Source organism: Mirounga angustirostris, unplaced genomic scaffold (genome assembly GCF_029215605.1).
Source record: "Mirounga angustirostris isolate CCGP_5_RB_7025 unplaced genomic scaffold, mMirAng1.0.hap1 SCAF_11, whole genome shotgun sequence".
Classification (NCBI taxonomy): domain Eukaryota; kingdom Metazoa; phylum Chordata; class Mammalia; order Carnivora; family Phocidae; genus Mirounga; species Mirounga angustirostris.
The window spans coordinates 80,214,156-80,236,102 of NW_026991719.1; the positions used below are offsets into that span (position 1 = coordinate 80,214,156).

At 39.2% G+C, this 21,947-nt stretch overlaps 1 protein-coding gene across 3 annotated transcripts in view; it reads right to left on the reverse strand.

Moving 5' to 3' along the window:
* PCDH19 (protocadherin 19) overlaps positions 1-21,947 on the reverse strand; it is a 127,297-nt gene that overhangs the window by 54,946 nt on the left and 50,404 nt on the right. For all 3 annotated transcript variants that reach the window (XM_045880265.3, XM_045880260.3, XM_045880274.2), the window contains one exon: positions 3,762-3,820. In XM_045880265.3, the coding sequence (XP_045736221.1) occupies positions 3,762-3,820 (59 nt within the window). The remainder of the gene's footprint in view (positions 1-3,761; positions 3,821-21,947) is intronic.

The window sequence follows — 21,947 nt, forward strand, 5'->3', positions numbered from 1 at the left end:
CTTGGGAACCTATGAAAACTGGAGATTCTCTAGGGATGGAGCTAAAGACTTTGCACTTAACAAACCTCCCAGGTGATTCTAATACACATCAAAGGTCAGAAATTGCTGGTTTACAGGGAAACTTAGTGCTCATTCTCATTGGGAAAATGCTGAGATTTTCTTCAACTTCTTTCATCCATTCATTCAATAAACATGTAACAGCACTTGTTACAGACAAGGCATGATACCAGGGGCGGCAAAACCCTAGAACAATTTGGGTGGAAAAGGAAAGCACTATGTATACTTTAGGAGCCAATGTTCATTTTCCTTTCCACACCGCTTCGCTATCTTGTTCATTTCCTGCTTTATTTTCTTTGTGCTCCAGCCTCATGCCCTGCTTGTTATTGCTCCAAAACCACTGCAGGAGTAGATAACAGACAGCAGCACAGAAACCAAGCATGAGAGAGTGTTGCAGCAGGGGCAAAGTGCAACCGCCGGCTTTTCTTGCTCTGAAAAGATACCAAGGAAACAAACGCAGCAGGAAGGAAACACATCCAGAAAAAATTCTGAACCATCTTGGCTTGTTAATCTGGAATCCTGACATAAGCCTTGGGAACACCTGCAGGCTGCAGGTGATGCTCTGAAAACAAACAAACAAAAATACAGAAATATAACACCAGATTCCGTGGTGCAAAGATTATGTGCCATCTCTCTTCCCTTTCCCTTCCAGATCCACTCTTTACCCTTCTCAACCTTGATTCGTGCTTAGGGGAACCCCCTTGCTCTTTGTCTTTCCGTTGGTTTACCTGAGGTAAATAGACGTGAGAGAGAAAAAGAAACCTGTGTGTAAATTGTCTGGACAAGACAGTTAACAACTGCTGGAGAATGCCAAAAAGAAGGGTCCAAGAAGCATCCGTGGATAGGTAGGAAGTGAAGAGAGAAAAAGAAAATTGATAGGAAAAGAAGTTCTCAAGATTCTCCTGAAATTGGATTCAAAGAAAGAGGACTTGAGGGACGCCTGGGTGGCTCAGTCAGTTAAGCGTCTGCCTTTGGCTCAGGTCATGAACTCAGGGTCCTGAGATTCAGCCCCCCACTTCCCTTCTCTTCCAGCTCCCTGCTGAGCAGGGAGTCTGCTTCTCCCTCTGCCCCTCCCCCTGCTTGTTCTCACTCACTCTCTCAGATAAATAAAATCTTTTAAAAAAACAAACAGAACTTGATAGTAAAATTAAAACTGATAACAAGATTCAGAGTTTCCTGGCTGGGAGATTTTTCCATGCATGTAAATGGATCCTCAAGAAACCACATACAGTGAAACCCCTTTCAAACATCACTGTGAGCTATTTGAACAGTTTGCAGGATTTTTATCACCTGGCGTTACCACTCTCTCTTAACATTTTCCACACATTTTACATTTAAAATAGTTAGTCCCCAGAAAAGCACAGCACACAAGATTTCCTGTATCTTTCCAGGTATTGTGCTTTGTCTAAACTCAATGGATCCCAAAAATTCCAAGGCCTTGTGGCTTTTCAAAGCCCTCAAGTTTCCAAAAACAGAACCTGGCAAAAATGCATGTGTCCCTGAGCTTTCAGATGTTTCCTCTTAATCAAAGTAGACCCTTAAAAAGTCACTATTTTTGGTTTCAGGCAAGATCAGGAGACTTTTCCACTGAAAGCCTATTAAGTCCAGGTTGTGCATTTTGTGTGTAAACAAAAACACATAAAGTAATCAAAATCAGAGGTTTCTAGAGAGTCCCAAAGCTTCTGTGGAAATACATGTATCCCCAAAATGAAATGTTTGAACATTAAGTTTTCATCTCATCACTCTGCCTGTGCACTGTATATTCAGGGCTGACCTAAGACAAGGAGGGTCCCCAGGAGAAGGCTTTCTGCCATGCTCTGAAAATCGGGTTCTTGTTATCAGTTTAAACTGGTCATAGAATTCCCAAATACCCAGAGCTAGCCCAAGGAACCTGTGAAGATAAGACACGGTTTTTACCAGAAGGTTTGGAATAACAGTCCTACAGCAGAATATAAAGCAGATTTCTGCTGCAAAGTTACTCTAATCAGTGCACATAAAGAGGGGTGGTTTTCCTACTAAAACAAATCAGTCAGATAATTTTGAATTCCTTACCTTTTGAGTTTATTCTGTGAGCTAAGAAAATATTCAAAATGGATTCCTCCCACTCCCTCAAAAAAAAAAAAAATTCCAAACTGAGCTATGACTGGTAATGCTGGACTATTCATTTTTTTTTTAATATTTTATTTATTTATTTGAGAGGAGAGAATGAGAGAGAGAGAACACATGAGAGGGGATAGGGTCAGAGGGCAAAGCAGACTCCCTGCCAAGCAGGGAGCCCGATGCGGGACTCGATCCAGGGACTCCAGGATCATGACCTGAGCCGAAGGCAGTCGCTTAACCAACTGAGCCACCCAGGCGCCCTGGGCTATTCATTTTAATTAACGATAATTAACTATCATCACTTAAGGTCACAAGCAATTCCAGACCAATATAGATAAACCTAGCATGTTTTCAGGGGTTACTGCAGCATCATGAATTAAATTAAACATGAATTAAAGTGGCTTGTTCGACAAGCCAGTTTATTCTTCAAATCCTACTCATCTGGCAATGTAAATTTATGGGATTAGAGCCAGCAAAATAATAGAATTTTCACATCTTCTCTACTGTAGTTCTAAAACACCCTGCTTGCCTCTCTATTTTATTTATATTATTTTTAACAAACACACTCAGAGTTCAATTTTAGCTGCAGAATAACCACTGGATCATTCAAGAGGATATTTGCATGAAGCAGTAATAAAGGCATCATCTGAATAGTCAGTACTGGTTTTTCAGCACAATAAGTTTTCCATTTTGCTTAGTTTTCCCTCCTTAGAGGGCTCCCTGAACCTTGGTGCCCCACCAGATGGAATCTTCCTTGGCAGTATTCAGCTCTGTATTCTGTAGCTCCATGGATAACTGAGTTATGACCAACCAATCACTCAAATCTTAATTTTGAATGCCACATTTGAAACACTTCCAGATATTTTAAGAAGTATTGAATCATGCAAAGATTCTTTTCCTCTCTCATCTACAAAATTTTTAAAAGATAAGAAATTAGTTAATCTGCCATTAACATAGCTTTAAAATGATTCCAAAGTTGACAAAACAACAGCAATCTTGAAATTCACTGGAAGTTCCACATGAGAAATTGTTTAAGGCCTCTCTTAATTTAAAGTGCAGAGCAACAAGGATTTTGATATCAACATGATTTTGAAAGTATCTGTTTTCTAATATTAGATTTCAAGATCATTATATAAAACTATATTTTAATATGACCCCAGTTTTTAATCTGTGTTTATGCATACATTTTGATGTAAAGGAATATGGTAAAATGTCAACAGTGATTATTTTGGCATAGTGGCATTACCAGTGATTTTTATTTTTTTTATGTTTTTCTGAATTTTTCAAATCGCTTACAATAAGCAGATAGGCATTCATTTTAAAATCCATAAACAAAGGCATCATGGGGCACCTGGGTGGCTCGGTGGGTTAAGCACCCGACTCTTGATTTCAGCTCCAGTCATGGTCTCAGGGTCCTGAGATCCAGCCCCAAGTCAGACACCCCCCTCAGCAGGAAGTCTGCTTGAGAGTCTCTCTCTTTCTCAAATAAATAAAAAAATCTTAAAAAAAAAAAACACAAAGGCATCCTTTCAAAGGTTTAATCTGTTTTGCTTTTTATATTAAATGAAGCTTAGTTGTAGAAATAGGCAAGCAAACCAACATACCTTTTGATTAAATGGGCTCGGCTATTCACATAGTTGGAATCAAAGGAATAGTTTTCAGTCTGCAATGGGAAAAAAAAAGATTAAAAAGGTTATATAGATGATTCATGAAAAGAGCCAAACTGTCCTACTTAGAGGGAATTTTTCTGCTGGGCGAGAAGCAATGAATGAATCACAAACCGAGGCCGTAGTGGGGTAACAGCCTGAGGAATGCCTGCCGCCTCCTTAGGGCCCTGGGGGCTCCATGGAGGCAGCCCTCACCTGCAGACCAAGATGAAATTGATATAAACAGCCCCTAGAATACGGATGGCTACTGACCATGCAAGCACTTAGAGGAAGATCCAGCATGACCCACAATCTTTACAGAAACTAATTGTTTCCCATTCCCAGTGGATGTAATTCTGTGCCCATCAAATTGACTGGAAGTTCAAAAGTATTTTTATTAGTAGTAGATAATTAACATGTTAAAATATTTATTCCATAGATATGGAAATGCAGGCAAGGTAATCCCCTACTGTGGATTTAAACTCTGCACTTCCCTTTGTTTTAAGACATTTTGCTCAGCACTGGTTATGCAGGAAGGCCTTCGTTTTATCACAGATATAAAGGCAAACAAGTATTATGCCTGAAACCGGGTGAAGGGCAGTCCACAGGGGGTGCCAAAGCCTTTCATGTGAAACATGAAGTTTGCAAGCAAACCCTGTCTCAGCTCCTATCATTAAAACACGACTGTCTAATCTGGTTACAGTAGACTGCCTGAGCAACAGCTTTACAAAAGCAAATGCAGAATACCTGCCAGATGAAAGAGATGGGAAAACACCCAAAGGGGGCAGCCTTGGAAGGTGGGAATGCAGGGCAAAGTTGACACTGAAGTAACTGAAAGTCCTAGTAAAATGAGTCTTACCCCCAACACTGAAGTACTACTCTCACTGAACCATTATATATACTGGAAAATGCCTAAACGCATCTCCATCCTCCTGCTTTCCTACCAGACATCCTCACCACGCTCACCATTCCTTGGGGCCTCCTGAAATCACTTCAACTAAAAGTGCCTGAAAAAGGAAACACAATAGCTGTCTAGCTAACAAAACAGCAGATTCCTTTCAGCTGACTACCTGTCAGACATTAACTGTTCAGGGCTCTTAGATGCAGCTTTTGGTTTCAAGGAACTCAGAGTTCGGTAGAAGAGAAAACAGAATAGGTGATAGCAAATCCAACCACCATATGAGTACCAAACAGCTAACAGTTAGGGTAGGGACCCTAAGTATCTAGAGTAGGTGGGGAGGGCAGTGGTGAGTAGATGGGAGAAAGGAGGAGAGAGTATTGTGAAGAAAACTAAATCCCCCCATTGTCTTGTACTTACTCAGGCATGCTCATGCCCGCTACATGCTCCTCATTTGAAGATGGGCTCTGTAATATCCACTCACACTGCTTTTATCTAGAGGATAAAATCCCCTTTAATGTAAACCACAAATGATTTTTGGTTCTGTTGGAAGGGATGAATTGGGAGAGCAAAAAATCAAAAGGGTCAGTTCGTTTCTAATTTGTTCATAAGAAAATGGATGCTGAAATTGTTGCAAATATAATTACAGGAAGAAGAGGCAAACTTGAAGCTGCATTGGGAATACAATGCTGGAAGTATTGCTGGAAGAGGTTATCCATCAGTCAGTCAAGCAACAAGCATTTCTTGAATTAATTTATTATACCAACATAATAGGCAAAACTTGTGCTGGGTAAGTGTGCTCTTTTATGATATTCAATACAATATATAATTTAACAAGTGGAAGTCTCCACCTGCCAAAAAGCATGCTATCCAATTAAAACAGGAAATTGATTAAGTACTCAGGAGTTCAATGACTAGTTTCACTGTGCAACCTTGGGTAAATTACCTAATTTCTGCATGCCTCACTTTCTTCCTATATAAAATAGGGACAATAGAACAGGAATCCAAAGGGGAAGTTCAGCTGAATTTATCATGACTCATGGTGGAAATGGTGGGAATCCTTATCCCCTGCTTTCTACAGAACCTGAAGCACTAGACATGAGGCAGATTTCTAGAACCAATTTTCCCATAGTGGATGGGGCTATGTTGAGTCATCCATTGTCTTTTTGTTTTTGTAATTGGTCTCAGGTCTCTTTGTGAGTCCACTTGATTGGAGTTATGGAAACAACCTATGAAACAGAATTATTCTAATTGATAGCATACACTATTCTGACCCCATTAATACTACATTCCAAACAACTGAGCTAATTGGCCATAGATAGCCTATTATGGGTCCGTGTATATTTGATGTCAAGTGTTCTTGCTCATATTGATTCAAGGTATGTGCTCAAACCCAACTTCTGTGCATTGAAAGGGTACATTTTTTCCACACTTCAGATGAAGCAAAGAATGAGACTCAGACCACCCTGAAGAAAGAAACAATCTTTTCTTAATGAATAGCTTGCATGTCTGAAGCCAGTGGTTCTCAGCCCTAATGCACATTAGAATCAACTAGGGAACTTTGGGGTTTTTAAAAATACTGTTGCCAAGGTCCCACTCCAAGAGATTCTGTGGTAATTGGCCTGGAATGGGGTCCAGGCACTGGTATTTTTTAAAGCTTCCCAGGCACTTTTAATGTACATCCAGAGGAGAGAACTGTCCTGAGCAAAGGACCTGATGATGTGCTGTTTTCTAATGCAAGCCCAGCTGTTTAGAAGATGGCAGGTCTTCTGTCAGATTATTTATCAAAGTCATCTCAACAGAGACTAAAGAACCAGAGCAGAAATACACTTTTTAAAGAAGTAATAAAAGAGCTTCTCTTTTTTTGCATGAAAGTATTGGCTCCTGGTTAGCCTTATTTAATCAAAATTTGCTTGACATTTTTCCAATCCCCTCTCTAAGTATTCTAAATGGCAAAAAACATGAAACATTTGAGAGAGGAAATTTTCTCTAAATGTCACAATAATTTCACTAGGAAATGTCCCCATCTCTAATGAGACAGACAAGTTAACATAGGAACACAGTAAAGAGACGAGAAAAACATTTGTTTCTGAAAAAACAAATTTTGACATTAAAAAATGGGTCTAGAGCAAACTTTTATTTCCAGTCTCCATGGAATGGAAAATAAGAGTCACTTTCTTACCATTTAATATATTCCTCCCAAATCCTTTCTTTAATTAGAAGTGTTTATCCTAGGAACTCATTGAGAACAGACTTCTCACTTGGCTTAGGTTTAATAACACCTTGATTTTCTGAAAACCTAAAGAATAAGTGCTTCTGGATAGCTGAGTTTTTTAGATAGCTTAGGGCTTTCCTCTGCAAGGACTAAAACTTTGATTTAAAATCCTAACCATTCTGCCTTATTTCTGAAGGGTATCATACAGTTGTTTATTGGTTACTTAGGAGACCCTTCTAAACATAAATCACTGTACCACGCAGGTTTTGCCGGTACACTCAGTGACCCCCAAAGTGCTCTGGTTTTTGAGTTCTTGCCTTTAATTTTTAACATATGTCCTTCACCACCTTGCTATCAAACACTCAGTATTATTACTTCTCAGTGCTATCAATATATCAAAAACAGCTCCTCTTCCATTTCAAGTTTGATCCTTCTACTCTACTGTGTTCTTAGAAACTATATTTGTCTAGAAAACAAGAGTTAAGATCTGGGCAGAGGGCTGAAATGTTGTTCTAAGAGGGAAATTACATGATCTTTAATATAGAGACTTTTGTGTAATGTTTTGGTTCTTGTTTTTTGTTTTTTTTTACCTGCTTTGGAGCCTTCTTTGATTACTACTTCCTATCGTGAGCTCCTCCCTTCTGGATATACGAGGTTTCCAGCAAGACTTCTGGGTGGGTAGTATGATATTATGTCTCTATGTTAATAAGTCTGGCACATCACAATTCAAATTCTTCCATTTTGTCAGGCCCCCAAGGTACCAGAATGTCCTACTTTAATTGTCATTTTGCATTACTTTTACAGTTCACTGAATTTTACCCTAGTCTCTGGAAGAGTGACTGTGACTCTCTCAGCACCACATTTATCACCAGGAGAGACTTCAACCCAAAGGAGAAAGAAACCAATAAATGCAGATATCCAGGACTAGAATCTTTGCCCAGTAGCACAAATCCCCAGGTCACTACACAAAGCTAAAAAAGGTTGCAGACACTGAGATTAAAACAGAGAATCCTCAAACCTTAAGGTTTTCATTTGAAAATGAATAGCCATTTTAAAATACACTTTAAAAGTGCCATCAAACTGAAAAACATCCTAATTGCAATCTGCTAATTATTTTGTTTTAATTTTTAACTCTTAATCATTTTAGCAATACAAACAGGAAAACTGGAATCACAAATCAGATGCACAGCAAAGTGATTTTAAAATGCTCATCCTTTTTTTAACTGCTGATGTCTAATAATGATAATTGTACTTATGGATCAATGATGAAAAGGCCCATAACCTTTTCTAAAACCGAATGCTGTTTTAGATGTTCAAATGACATCTCTTCACAAAGGCATTGTTAGGAAATGAATTGACAAATGGCTTTTTCCTACTTCCTATCCCCAACACATAAAAATGAAAATGTAAATTATATATAAAAATAAAGCCAGCATGCCTCCAGCTAGAATGTATATTCAAAGACTCATCTATCCAGACAGCAGCAGCTGAAGCAGGAAGTAGTGAAGATGGAATAAAAGGCACCATCCCTAAAGTTGCCATCACTAGAAAGCTCATATTTACCCTGAACTGGAAAACAAGCCAAGTAAGCTCCCAGTAACTATGCCTACACACATCTCAGGCCTAATTCTCATTCATTCTCATTCTCTCTCTCTCTCTCTCTCTCTCTCTCTCCCCCTCCCCTTCCCTCCCTACACCCCCCCTTCCTCTCTCTCTCTCTCTCTCTCTCTCTCTGTCTCTCTCACATGCACAGTCACAAACATCCATTTTGACTACAGTGAGCAATATGGTATAGTGGGATAACCTGAATTCCCTCCCCATGTTTGTCACTGACTAAATGATGGCCTTGAATAAATCACCTTATCCCTCTTTAAGCCTTAATTTATCTATCTATAAAATGAAGAGAATAACCCAAATGATGTCAGTGTTCCCTTTAAGCTTCAAAAATTCTAGGATTCTAAAACAAAAGGCTCTCATTCATTCATTCATCCATCCATCCATTCAATAAACATGCACCAACCCCTGCAGATAAAAAAAATAAATAAAGGGGCGCCTGGGTGGCTCAGTCGTTAAGCGGCTGCCTTCAGCTCAGATCATGATCCCAGGGTCCTGGGATCGAGCCCCGCATCGGGCTCCTGCTCAGCAGGAAGCCTGCTTCTCCCTCTCCCACTCCCCCTGCTTGTGTTCCCTCTCTTGCTGTGTCTCTCTCTGTCAAATAAATAAAATCTTAAAAAAATAAATAAATAAAAATTTTAATTAAAAAAAAAAAAAAGACAGAGGCTGCACCTGCAAGGAGGTCACAAACTGATGGACTTCTTACCAGGGATGGTTAAAATGTCAGCCATTCAGAAAAAAAAAAAACAAAAACAAACAAACAAAAAAAACATGAAAAATACATACACACACAAAGAGTGACACATACTCTCCTGCAGATACATGTATATACTTATATACAGGCTGCTAGAGTACAACTTTGAGGATTACACTGCAACTTCATAGAGCTAAATAGCACCATAATGGCTTGATGAGAGTAGGTGACTCACAGAGGAGGATCTGGCCTTTACGTTTCTTACACGTACTCAGTCACATCATAAATAAAGGCAACCTCTCTCTCTTGTCAAATGGGTTATAAAATTCTTAAAGTTTTTAGAATGAGTGCATGTATCTGTTCCTTTAGCTCCATTTGCACAGCCTTCCTCACCTTGTGCCACTGTTTTCTCATCTGTATTTGCCTTTTACTCCAGCCCATTCTGCAAAATGCCATGTGGATATTCTTCCTCCCCCATTGTTTTCATCAGAGCACTTCTCTTTCCAAGGGTTTAAGGAACTCTTTACAGGGGTTTCTTGATGGATTCAGCATTAAATCTAAATTAAATCTTTAGTTGAGTGGTCATCCAATATCAGTCCTCCTCTTCTCCCATACCTAATTTCCCTCATTTTTAATACATCTACATTACTGGTCATGCCACATTACTTAGCATTTTCTCAGCACTGTGTACAGACTGTGCAATGTAGTTATGCATTTCCTTAGGTTCTATGATTATTTCATGTGTAGTATATCAGTTCATCCTCCAATTGGACTGGAAGCTCTCTTTTGAGTCCTCACTGCCACAGTGATAGACACTTAGCAAGTATTCACAAAATGCATCAGTGAATGAACAGAGAAGAGCTAGAAGAGGTTAATAATGAGGCTACTTATCAAAATTAAAGCAGATGATCAATTCTATTAGGCCAAGTGGTCCTGTTTCTTCAGAAAGCATCCATTCTATACACTGCCTTCTGTAGTTACAATTTGTTCTCTGTCCTCACTCCCAACCATTACCTTATAAATATACAGTAGTCTGTATATAACTGCCTGGGATAAGCTGACACACTTTGGTGCTTTCTGCCCATCTAAATCCAACAGTCCTGCCACATCTCTGGGAATGGCAGCAGTGACACAAGATCGTGTTTTCAAACCAAAGCAGATAAAATTTCTGTAAGAAGATAAGGCTCTGCCAGATTGCAGTCCTCTGAGTCACAGATTGACAGTGTGGCAGCTACTTTTCTACATGTGAAAGAGAACTCTAGGATTCCAGTGGCTTTCCAGACAGGGCTATCTACGGGGCAACACAGACCATGTGGTTAACTAACATCCAACAAGTCAAGTTGAAAGAGTTCCCCTCTTGGTAGCCTTTCATCATCACTCCTAAAATTTCACTAGCTCCATCAGTGTGGTCACACTACCTAGAGGTGACAAAGAATGCAGCCTAGGGAAAGTGCTTTTCTCTGCCTTCATTGTTGATTGGGCCAAAGTTGTGCCTTTAGAAGAGCAACCCAGTTGCAAATTTTACTACAAAGATCTCCTTGAGAAACACAGCAGCTTTCTGCAGGAATCCATGTAATTCAGAGGCAAAAGCCTGCTGCAAGACCAGGCTAAGCACTATACCATTAAATAGATGAGCAAAGGCTTCTGAATAAGGCTCTGGGCTCTTTTTCTAAGTGTTCTGTGGGGTACAGTGCACTATAAAATAGTATCTGCTTATAAAAAGCTCTCAGGCCCCAGTTAATGCCTATTCTATGTACAAATGCAAAATCAACAAGACCTCGGCGTGAGTAAAAATAGCTTAAGAGTAAATAAGATGAATCCACAATCATGTGAGCCACACTATCACATCCCACATAAACAAAATCCACCCTGAGAAGCAAATAGCTATCAATCACATTTGCCAGTGGAACAAACCCTGGAGTCCAATCAGCATCCCCAAATATGTAACTACAACATATTAAAGCTATTTTGCAGGCACAGAGTACCTTTCATCCCCAATATCAAAGTACTTTACAAGCAAGTGCCAACTGTTATTCCCCTCTTAAAGAGCCAAGAAGACAGGTTAAGTGCTACAGCCATGTTAAATACTGACTCAGCCAGAACATGCCACCAAAACAAGGACAGCAAGAAAAATTCCCAGGAGCACTATTCTTGGCATTACCAACTACTGAGACAGAAAGCAAACTCAAGATGGTAACATCAAGGAAGTGATTAGTCTGCTTTATACCTATTTTCCTCATTATGACTTTCTTAGTTCCTTTCAGTGAGTGAATCAGGATAGTCTAGTCTAGCAGTTAGACAAAGACAAATTTGGCACACACTAACTGAAGGTAGTTCTCCAGTCCCAGCTGGAGAGCCTAGTCACATAGTCCAAGGGACCCAGGAATGAGCCACTTTCATCCCTAGACCTTGGTGACTATTTCAACTGTCCTTTCTTGGCATTGGCAACCATCTTTACAAGGTGACCTAACATGACTAGTGATGACTTTACGGGGTAGCTCCAATTTCAGAAACTATGACTTGGTAAAGCTGGCCCAACTGACAATAAGAAACAAATGTAAGACCTCCCACAAGAAATGGCCCAGGGATTCACATATGAGCTCTCCTGAATACAGCCTATGTTTGAGCCCTTCTGGCTCAGGGAAGGCCCAGCACACTCTCAGAAGCTGAGCTGGTCCATTCCTTTCTGCTAAATTCTGATTTACTGGTGCCTAAAATCTCTGCTGTCTAGCAGCTATGGAGCTTCCTGCAGAGTATAATTTCTATTGAGGAGCCTTGTCAGCTGAAAAGACTTAAAATATTTGGAGGGAAAATAGTGGGTGGCCCTGTGCTTGTGGGCCAAAACAACACCCCCCAAGTCCAATTCCAACCCCAATCTCATTGTTTATATTATACATCACTTAAAACCCAGTTGCCTCCACTCCCCATGCCAGATGGAAGGAGTAACAGCCTTTGGCATATCATTCTAAATTAATTTCCCGGGTACTAGCTTGTTGCTCGAGCTTGTAACATGTAATCATGCTGACCAAAAACACTCAAGTAATATACAGTCTTAGAAACTGTGAATGTGTTAGCTTGATGTTTTCTAATTTTATACAATACAATAGACCATTTTCTTGTTTGTGGTCAATGAAATTCTCCACAGTTCTCTCTTGGTGCAGCTATTTTGATTACTTCCATGGCAAACAGAGGCATCTCTTAGTTCAGTGGATTATGTAGAGTCAAAGATGTGCATACACAGCATCCACTTGTATTCACTGTCACAAAAAATATAAACAGATTATTTCTGATCTTTTAAGTACTAATTTTGAATTTAATGAGGCACGATAAATATTTCTCAAAATCAGACTCCATGGTTGCTTAACGTTGGCAACCCTCTAATTATGTCTGTAGTTTAAATAAAGGGCACTGGACACTGAAGGAAATCCACAGTAGCCTCCATTTTCTAGCAACTTAAACAAGCATTGCAGCAAATCAGTGTTGGAGTCAAGAAAGCGCTCAAACTTTAGCATCACTTCATGAACAATAAATGAGAAGCAATAGGAAGAGGATTCAAGAAAGTAATGGAAATGTTTACTCATTCTCTAAAAGCCCCTACCTGTCCTCCCAAATCTTAATATACTTTCTCATTTTATGCAGGGTGTGAGGTAAGGGCAGGTTAGAATTTGAGCTGATTTGAAAACAGAGATTAATCAAAAGGCTACTATCTGACATAAGAGTGCTGGCAACCATGCACAGTAAAGCCATAATTACACCTCACAAAGTGACTAATATTGTCAGCAGCTTGAAACTGTCAGAGTATTAGGAATCTGTAATGCGGTTATGCAATGCACGAACAGAACAACAATTACTAAGGCATCTTGCATTTATATGGAACTTTATATCACAAAGAACTTCAGAATGTTTAACAAGCTGTTATAAAAAAGGGATCATTTTCTCCCACAGCTGAAACAAAATATTTGTACTAGTAACAGTAAGTAAAAAGGGTTTCAGGAGAGAGAAAAATTACTAAACCTTAGAGAAGCCATAAGGGAAACGAATATTTTTAGATGGGCAGAAAATAGCCAAGTTGAAAACTGGGGCTGAAGGTAGGTACATTTTCTACAGAGCTCATGGCACAGAACTGAAGAATTTTGCTTCTCATCCAGCCAGCAAGACATCCATGAGGTGCTTAATGACTGCAGTGGAGCAGATGCTGCCTGTTACTACCATCCTGAAAAAAGAATTAAGCGTTTGGAAAGGAACACAATACACAAAAACTTGCCATTTCTTTTCTTTCCTTCTTTCTTTCTTTCCTTCTCCCTTCCTTCCTTCCTCCCTCCCTCCCTTCCTTCCTTCCTTTCTTTCCTTCCTTCCTTCTTTTTCCCTTTTAACCAACATTAACTAGTTAATCCTCCTGCTACTATTAGGAGCTAAATAAATATTATTAACCCCACTAACGGTGGGACAGAACAGGTTAAGAGATTTGCCCTCTACTAGTGAGAAGCAGTGTCACATTTGCAGCTAGAATTCGAGACGTTTCACTCCATATCCTTCACTCACACCTCTAGGGCCACATCTCATTAGGATTCTAGAAAATGCAGTGAAATAGAAGAAATTAGGACTGGCTAACTGGGTATACTATTTGAGAAAAATAACCTAGCCTGCTTGAACATGACAGGTTCAAGGGTGGTGAACACAACTAGAGCAATTTCCTCCTGCAGGAAGATTAAAAAGTAATGAGGAGAGATTCAGGGCAATCCCTATCAAGATTCCAACGGTGTTTTTTACAGAAGCAAGAAAAAACACTCTTAAAATTTTTATGGAACCACAAAAGACCCAACTAGCCAAAGAAGTCCTAAGAAAGAACAAAACAGGAGGCATCACACTTCCTCATTTCAAGGTATGCTATGAAGCCATAGTCATCAAAACAGTATGGTACTGGCAGAAAAAAAAAAAAAAAAGAGAAATAAGCCAATGGAACAGAACTGGGAGCTCAGAAACAAACACAAGTACATAAGGTCAACAGGCATGAGGTGATATCTTACTGTGGTTTTAACTTGCATTTCATTACATCCCTAGTACTTATTTATCTTATACCTATAAGTTTATAACTTTTGAATACCTTCCTCCAATTTCCCCTCCCCCACTGCCTCTGGTAACCTCAAGTCTGACCTTTATTTCTGTGAATTCGGTGTTGTGTTTTTTAATTCCATATATAAGTGAGATCATACAGTATTTGTTCTTCTCTGACTTATTTCACTGAGCATAATGCCTTCAAGGTCTGGCCATGTTGTCGCAAATGGTAGTTGACAAGGGAGCAAAGAATACTCAGTGGGAAAAGACAATTATTTTCAATAAATGGTACTGGGATAATTAAATATTCACATGTAGAAAAATGAAACTGGACCCGTATCTTACACCACTCACAAAAATTAACTCAAAATGAATAAAATGCTTAAATATGAGACTTAAAACTATGAAACTCCTAGAAGAAAAAAGAAACAAAGTTCCTTGATATGGGTTTTGGTAATGATTTTTTGGATTTGACATCTAAAGCATAAGCAACAAAATAAAAAACAAGTGGGACTCGGGGCGCTTGGGTGGCTCAGTCAGTTGGGCCTCCGAATCTTCATTTCAGCTCAGGTCATGATCTCAGGGTCATGAGATCAAGCCCTGCATCAGCTCATGCTCAGCAGAGAGTCTTCTTGAGATTCTCTCTCTCCCTCTGCCCCCCACTCAAACCCTCTGCCCCCCACTCAAATAAGTAAGTAAATCTTAAAAAAAAAACAAGTGGGACTAGATCAAGCTAAAAAGCTTCTGCACAGCAAAGAAAAAAAAAAAAACCATCAACAAAGTGAAAAAAAAAAAAAACATGGAGTGGGAGAAATATTTGCAAGCCAGATATCTGATAAGAAGTTAATATCCAAAATACATACAAAACTCATACAACTCAATAGCAAAAATACAAATAACACAAATAATGTTTTTTTGTGTGTTAATAAATAAATATATGGGCAAAGGACTTGAATAGATATTTCTCTAAAGAAAATATATAAAAGGCCAACAGGTATATGAACAGATACCCAACATCACTAGTCATTAGGGAAATGCAAGTTAAAACCACAGTAAGATATCACCTCATGCCTGTTAGAATGTCCATCATCAAAAAGGCAAGAGAAAGCAAATGCCAGTACAGATGTGGAGAAAAGGGAACCCTTGTGCACCGATGGTGGGATTGTAAATTAATACATAGCCACTATGGAAAACAGTATTGAGGACCCTCAAAAAATCAAAAATAGAACTACCAAATGACCCAGCAATTCTACTTCTGGGAATATATCCAAAGGTAATGAAAACTAACTTGAAAAGATCCCTGCACCCCCATGTTCACAGCAGCATTATTTACAATAGTCAAGACATGGAAATAACCTAAGTGTCCATCGATGAATAAATAGATGAAGAAGTTGTTTTATACACACACACACAATGGAATATTATTCAGCCATTAAAAAAAAAAAAAAAAAAAAAGGAAATCCTACCATTTGTGACAACATGGCCAGACCTTGAAGGCATTATGCTCAGTGAAATAAGTCAGAGAAGAACAAATACTGTATGATCTCACTTACATATGGAATTAAAAAACACAACACCGAATTCACAGAAATAAAGGTCAGACTTGAGGTTACCAGAGGTAGCGGGGGAGGGGAAATTGGAGGAAGGTGTTCAAAAGGTATAAACTTCTACATATAAGATAAATAAGTACTAGGCATGTAATGTACAATATGATAACTATAGGTAACACTGCTGTAGGATATATAAGAAAGTTAAGAGAGTAAATCCTATGAGTTCTCATCACAAGAAGAAAAATTTTTTTTTCTTTCTTTTCTTTTTATTGTATCTATGTAGAAGATGGATGCTAGCTGAACCTATTGTGGTACTCATTTCAAAATATATGTAAATCAAACCATCATGCTGTATGCCTTAAACTTATACAGTGACGGATGTCAATTACTTTTCATTAAAACTGGAAAATTAAAAAAGAAAAAAAAAATGAGAAGGAACACTTCACTCTGCCTCTACCATCAGACTCCCAGCAGCAAAAAACAGGAACAATCCCAAACTTATCTGTCAAAAAAAAAAAAAAAAATTAACACTGTCAGAAACATAACATCGTACTCTGTCAGGCAGTCATACCTCTTCAGCCTGTGCAATTGATTTCCACCTTCCTTTCCCTGCCCTGTTCTCAGTTCCTCCCTCCCCAGCTTCCTGCTGGTCTTTCAAATACTCTGAGACACCTCTTTCTCCATTTACACCCTTTTATCAAAGGAAACTGGCACACTCTTCATCCCGGTCTGCTCAATAGTGTGTCTACTTGATAACAAACATTTTGTTTGAGGTTAAAGTAAAAAGAGGTGTGGGCAATCGTGTCTTAATCCACACACATATGTGTGCACACACACACATTATGCATAATTTTGGTGAGGGAAATGCTTTGGTGGACACTACTTCAGTTAGGGCCAGAGGTCACCCTGGCAACTGTTTTTGCAGATGGTTATAAGCTTAGAAAAGATCATAGAATATTCAAAGGAAATCCCTAGAAAGCCTCCAAATACAGAGCCCTCAAAATGAAAATAGAAAAAGTTTTTTTTTTTAAAGATTTTATTTATTTATTTGACAGAGAGAGACACAGCGAGAGAGGGAACACAAGCAGGGGGAATGGGAGAGGGAGAAGCAGGCTTCCCGGGGAGCAGGGAGCCCGATGCGGGGCTCGATCCCAGGACTCTGGGATCATGACCTGAGCCGAAGGCAGACGCTTAACGACTGAGCCACCCAGGCGCCCCAAAAATAGAAAAAGTTCTTACCAGCTGTGTGACCTTGCAGAAATCACTGAACCTTGCCTCAATTTCCTAATCAATAAAATGGAAATAACATCTGTCCTATCTTACAGAATTATTTTTAGGATCAAATAAAATAATATATGTGTAGGTACTTTCTAAGACTGTATTACTAGACAAATGACAGATCTTCTGATCCTCAGGTCATAAAGTTGATCTACCTTGCATATTTATTTCTATTTCCAACTAAATTCCCATTGAACATTATGAAGAGTTTTCTTTCTGGAGTTCCCTACTAGGACATTTTAGCTCATTCTCTTCCTATCTGTTCTACCAGAAGAAGAAATAATGCAGCGAACTTTCTTGGTTTTTGCCTGAGAGATAAAAACTATATATGGACCCAACTTTTCTAATTGCTGATTCAATAGGAATAGAAGGAGCCCAACCTCCTGCAGCAGACACCTTAGCTGGAGTGTGTGTGTCTGTGTGTGTGTGTGTGTGTGTGTATAAAAGAGACAGAGAAAACTCAGCTTAAAGAGAGTTGAAATGACCTTATACCATCTGAAATTATGTGAAAATCAAAATTTGAGACATTTTAAAAGCCTTTATAAACTAGTTTTCCTTCACCCCATTTCCTTCCTTTGTTATGACTGAGCTGTCACAGAATCTCTTTTCTTAAAAAAAGAAAAAAAGGGAGAGAGGGAGGGAAAGGAAGAAAAAAAAACCCTTATCCCAGGGTTAAGTAAAGCACATTAACATGCATAATTCAGAGCTGTCAGTTGGAAATGAGCCATTCAAAGACTAGTGTAGTATGTGAATAGAAAAACAGGGTTAAAGGATGGGGACAGCTTGACTAGGGCTTTCTAAGATTCAGAATAACAAGAGAGATTTCCACTCAGGACTGCCTTTGGACCCTGACCATGGGCCCACTCTACCATTCCTTACAGCCGTGCTGTTCAATAGGATAGACACATGTAGCTACTTAAATTTCAGTTAACAAAAATAAAATTTTAAAAATTTAGTTCCTTGTTCACAGTAGCCACATTTCAGGTGCTCAATAGGCAAATGTGGCTAGTGGCTACCATATCAGACAGCACAGATATATAGATTTCCATCATCACATAAAGTTCTGTTGGGCAGTGCTGCCTTAGAGCAAGACGGTTGGCCTGTGACTTAGGACTCTCCAGTTCTGAAATGTGAGGCACTTGGTGACCTAAGGAAATATAAGGAGTACACTTACCTCTATCATATCATGTTAACACATTGTATTGCCTATTTGTCACCACCACTAGGCTGGAAACTCCTTAAGGGTAAGGACAACATCTTTAGTGTCCAAATCCTCAGTTCCTGTCACTGTTCCTGGCACACAGCAGGTGCTCACCCACTGTTTGTTAATTGAATAACAGCAGATGTTAGACATGTCTATGAGATAGGAAGAGCTCACTTGTCCCTTTGATAGATTGAATCAGAAATGTAAGATTGGCAAAGCTCTTTTTAAAAAGGCTCCTGTACTTTCTAGACTTGTATTTGTTCCAACATTTCTCAAGAATTTAGACAGTAGGGAGAACTGGCTTAAGTAAAAATCTAACTTTCTGTCTTCCCATCTTTCTATTCCCAGCTCTTTCATGCCTCCAAAGTATGACTTATAAACCTAAAGATTTAGAATCCATGTTTATTAATATGAAGACACTGGTATGTAATATACATTGTATCAAACATGATGCAACCCACACCTTTAAAGGCGATGTTTATAATCTAACAGAATGAGAAACACCTGTAGAGCTGTGTATCTCAATGGTTCCATTTAAAACGTTATTTTCTTAAATAGTACCTTGTATTGGTGTGGCAACTGTTTTTCACAGAGCCCTCACCTATGACCTTTTCCAACAACCACAACAGACTTCATAAGTATATAAGCAAAGTATCATTTCCCCTTTTTAACAGATGGAAAAACTGAGGCACAGAGAGATTTTGAATTCAAGATCAAATAGCCTAGGATTGGCAGAGTCAGTGCAAGAAACTAAGACTCCTGCTTCTTGGACCAGGGGACCTGCCATCCAGTCTAACTTCAGAGGCTGTAGGAAATGGAAGCCCAGCTGGCTGACTTACTGCTTTTGCTTTCAATCTATATAGTCCCTTCTGAGATTTATCCTTCATAAATTCAAAAAAATCCTTTTATGCAATATTAATTACTTCTTCAGAACATGATAGAGCCTTCAATTGCTTTACTGCAAAATGGTCATTTGCAAAGGTCCTTCACATCATTAGTGCAGTCTGACAATGCTATGCTGTCCACTGTAGGCTTTGAAAAATTTCCTTTTGAACTCATGACCATCACAAAACCATATACCCATAGAACATTTAAAAAAAGATATTTGGGACTCTCTCTCCCCACACACACACACTATTCTGAAGACCAGGAAATAAGCCCAGGGAACCTCACAACTACCTCCAAGCAACACAGCTGGTTAATAGAAACACAGGCGTGTTTCTGTGTTTCTGTTGAGACTAACTTGGGGGCAGGCCATTGGGAATTACAGATAGAAAAGAAATGCAATTTTATCGCTTTGAATTTCATAGAGTAATAAGTAGACTATCTTCCAACAACCAAGACAGGTCTCATCTTTTTCCACTTGCCCAGTTCCTCCTTCCTGTTATTTCTCCTAAGAAGTCCCCAAAGAGTAAAACTAAATGTTTTATGTTCTGTGAACTAGATCTCTCATGGGAAGAAAAAGTGAAACTTAGTGCAAATGATGTTTGTAAATCATTTCTTACCAATATCCTATCATTAAGAAAAATAACTGCTCCTCAGGATACCGTAGAAAGAGAATGTATGATCCGCCCAAGGAAACTGACTCTCTTTAGCTGAGTGATCCAGAGAAAGTCGAATGATAAAGCTCTGTGAAATATGGCCTCATTCTAGCAAATGACTTGCTTTGTTGCCACTTAAATTGCTCATCTATAATTGCTAGAGATAAACTGCAATCAAAATACAGTATCTTCTATTAGTCTTGCCCACTGGAGATTGTTTGATCATAGGGAAATTATCTAAAAGGTAAATTTGCTCATTTTTCTGCCTCAGTGGAAATTGGCATTAGACCACTGAGTGGGGGCTAGAATGATGGCCAGTATTCCTTCCTTCTGAGAGAGCTTTTCTCTTCTCTAAATAGAACTGAGGAACTAAATCTAAACTCCTGCCTCTATCACTAACAGCATCTAAATAGGAAAGAAGGAATCTGCTCTGCCCACTTCCTCAAAGCATCGTTCTCAAGTTTACTTGCTTTTTCGTGTTGGAGTCATACCTTTGTAGTTCAAACATCACTAATTCATATTTGGTGATCATTCAGATAGAGCTAGGCTGCTGTATCTATTTTTTTTAAAGTTTGTTGAGCAAATTATGGTGTAAGCAAGATTACAAGGGAAGTGTTTAAACTACTCAAGAGCATAAATTGTTTTTAAGCACTTTAGAAGCAATTTACAAACAATAAATATGTTAATTGCACATTATTCTTATTTATTCATTAAAGCAGGACCAAGGACGTCTACTTGGCAAAACTTCCTGGCAAGAGCTTTGTTAGTCTACTTATTACTCTATGAAATTCAAAGCGATAAAATTGCATTTCTTTTCTATCTATAATTCCCAATGGCCTGCCCCCAAGTTAGTCTCAATCAAATTTGACCGTACTCTATAAGGGCTGAGTAAAATGACAAAGCCATCAGTCCCGGGTCAAAAGGCATAAAAGTCACAGAAAACCCTGCACTGTGTTTAAGACCTTTCCTTGCACAAACCGTAGGCAACCAGTAGTGGAAACCAGTAGATGGAAGCAATGAGAAGGGGTAGAATAAAAAGCCAAAAGAGATCATCCAGAGCCCTCCCCACAATTGAAAAGATTTGCCTCATGCTCCCACAACTGCCTGATGCAAAACAAATGGCAGCTAGTACAGCTCAGGGCCGAAATAATTTAATTCAATTCAATTCAACAAATACTGTTAAGACTATGTGCCAGGCCCTAGGGTAGATACTAGGGATATGGAGATGAATTAGATTTCTAGTCCTGCCCTCAAGGAGCTCACAGTTCTAGTGTTGGGGACCAGTAAGTCAAGACACAATTATAATGTGGATAATGTATATACATGTGGAGCACAGAGGAGAGAGCAACCTAGAAGGCCCCTCTGGATAACACCATCAGAACTGCCTTCACACACGAGATCTAAGCAGAGGATGGAAGCAGGAAAAACTTTGGGGGGAAAAGTTTGCTTCTCTCTAGCTCTAATTCTTGATTTTGCAAGTTATGTATGAGTGTCAGGGGAGAGAGAGAGAGAGCATAAGCCATACTTAATAAAATCAAGCAACATCCCTACAGCCACAAATCCAGCTGGATTTGGGTTGGCTCTTCTGTAAAGTTTAGAAGAGTTACATTCAGTACAAGTGCTAGAAAAATCAATGTCCGGATGGGTAGCTAATTAAGCCACAGAGACTGATTTTTGAGCCCGTAAAGGTTCTCTCCAGTGGTCAGATGTTCAGGACTTCCAAATTCCTTTTGCAGCCTTTGCATAAAGATGAATCCTGAGCAAGTCAACCCTAGCTTGGATAGCCTCTTAAAACGTCCCCTACTCCACTTGTCAGAGGTAGAAAAGGAAGATTCAGCTCTTTCGGGCAGCAGCCCGTAGGTGGAGACCTTCATTTTTCTCAGCACATCAGACCCACTCACTCTCAGTGTGAGATTACCATAAAATTTACGCGCTTGGGAGGGAGCAAAGCAAGCACTTTTTCTCTTCTTATGGAGTCAGAAGATGTGGATTTTATGCTTCTTCCATTTTTCTTCTGATCACCTGACACCGTGCCTTTTCTCCAGAAGCTGAAATTTTGTGGGCAGCCCTCCTGCCTTCCATGTGCTGCTGAGTC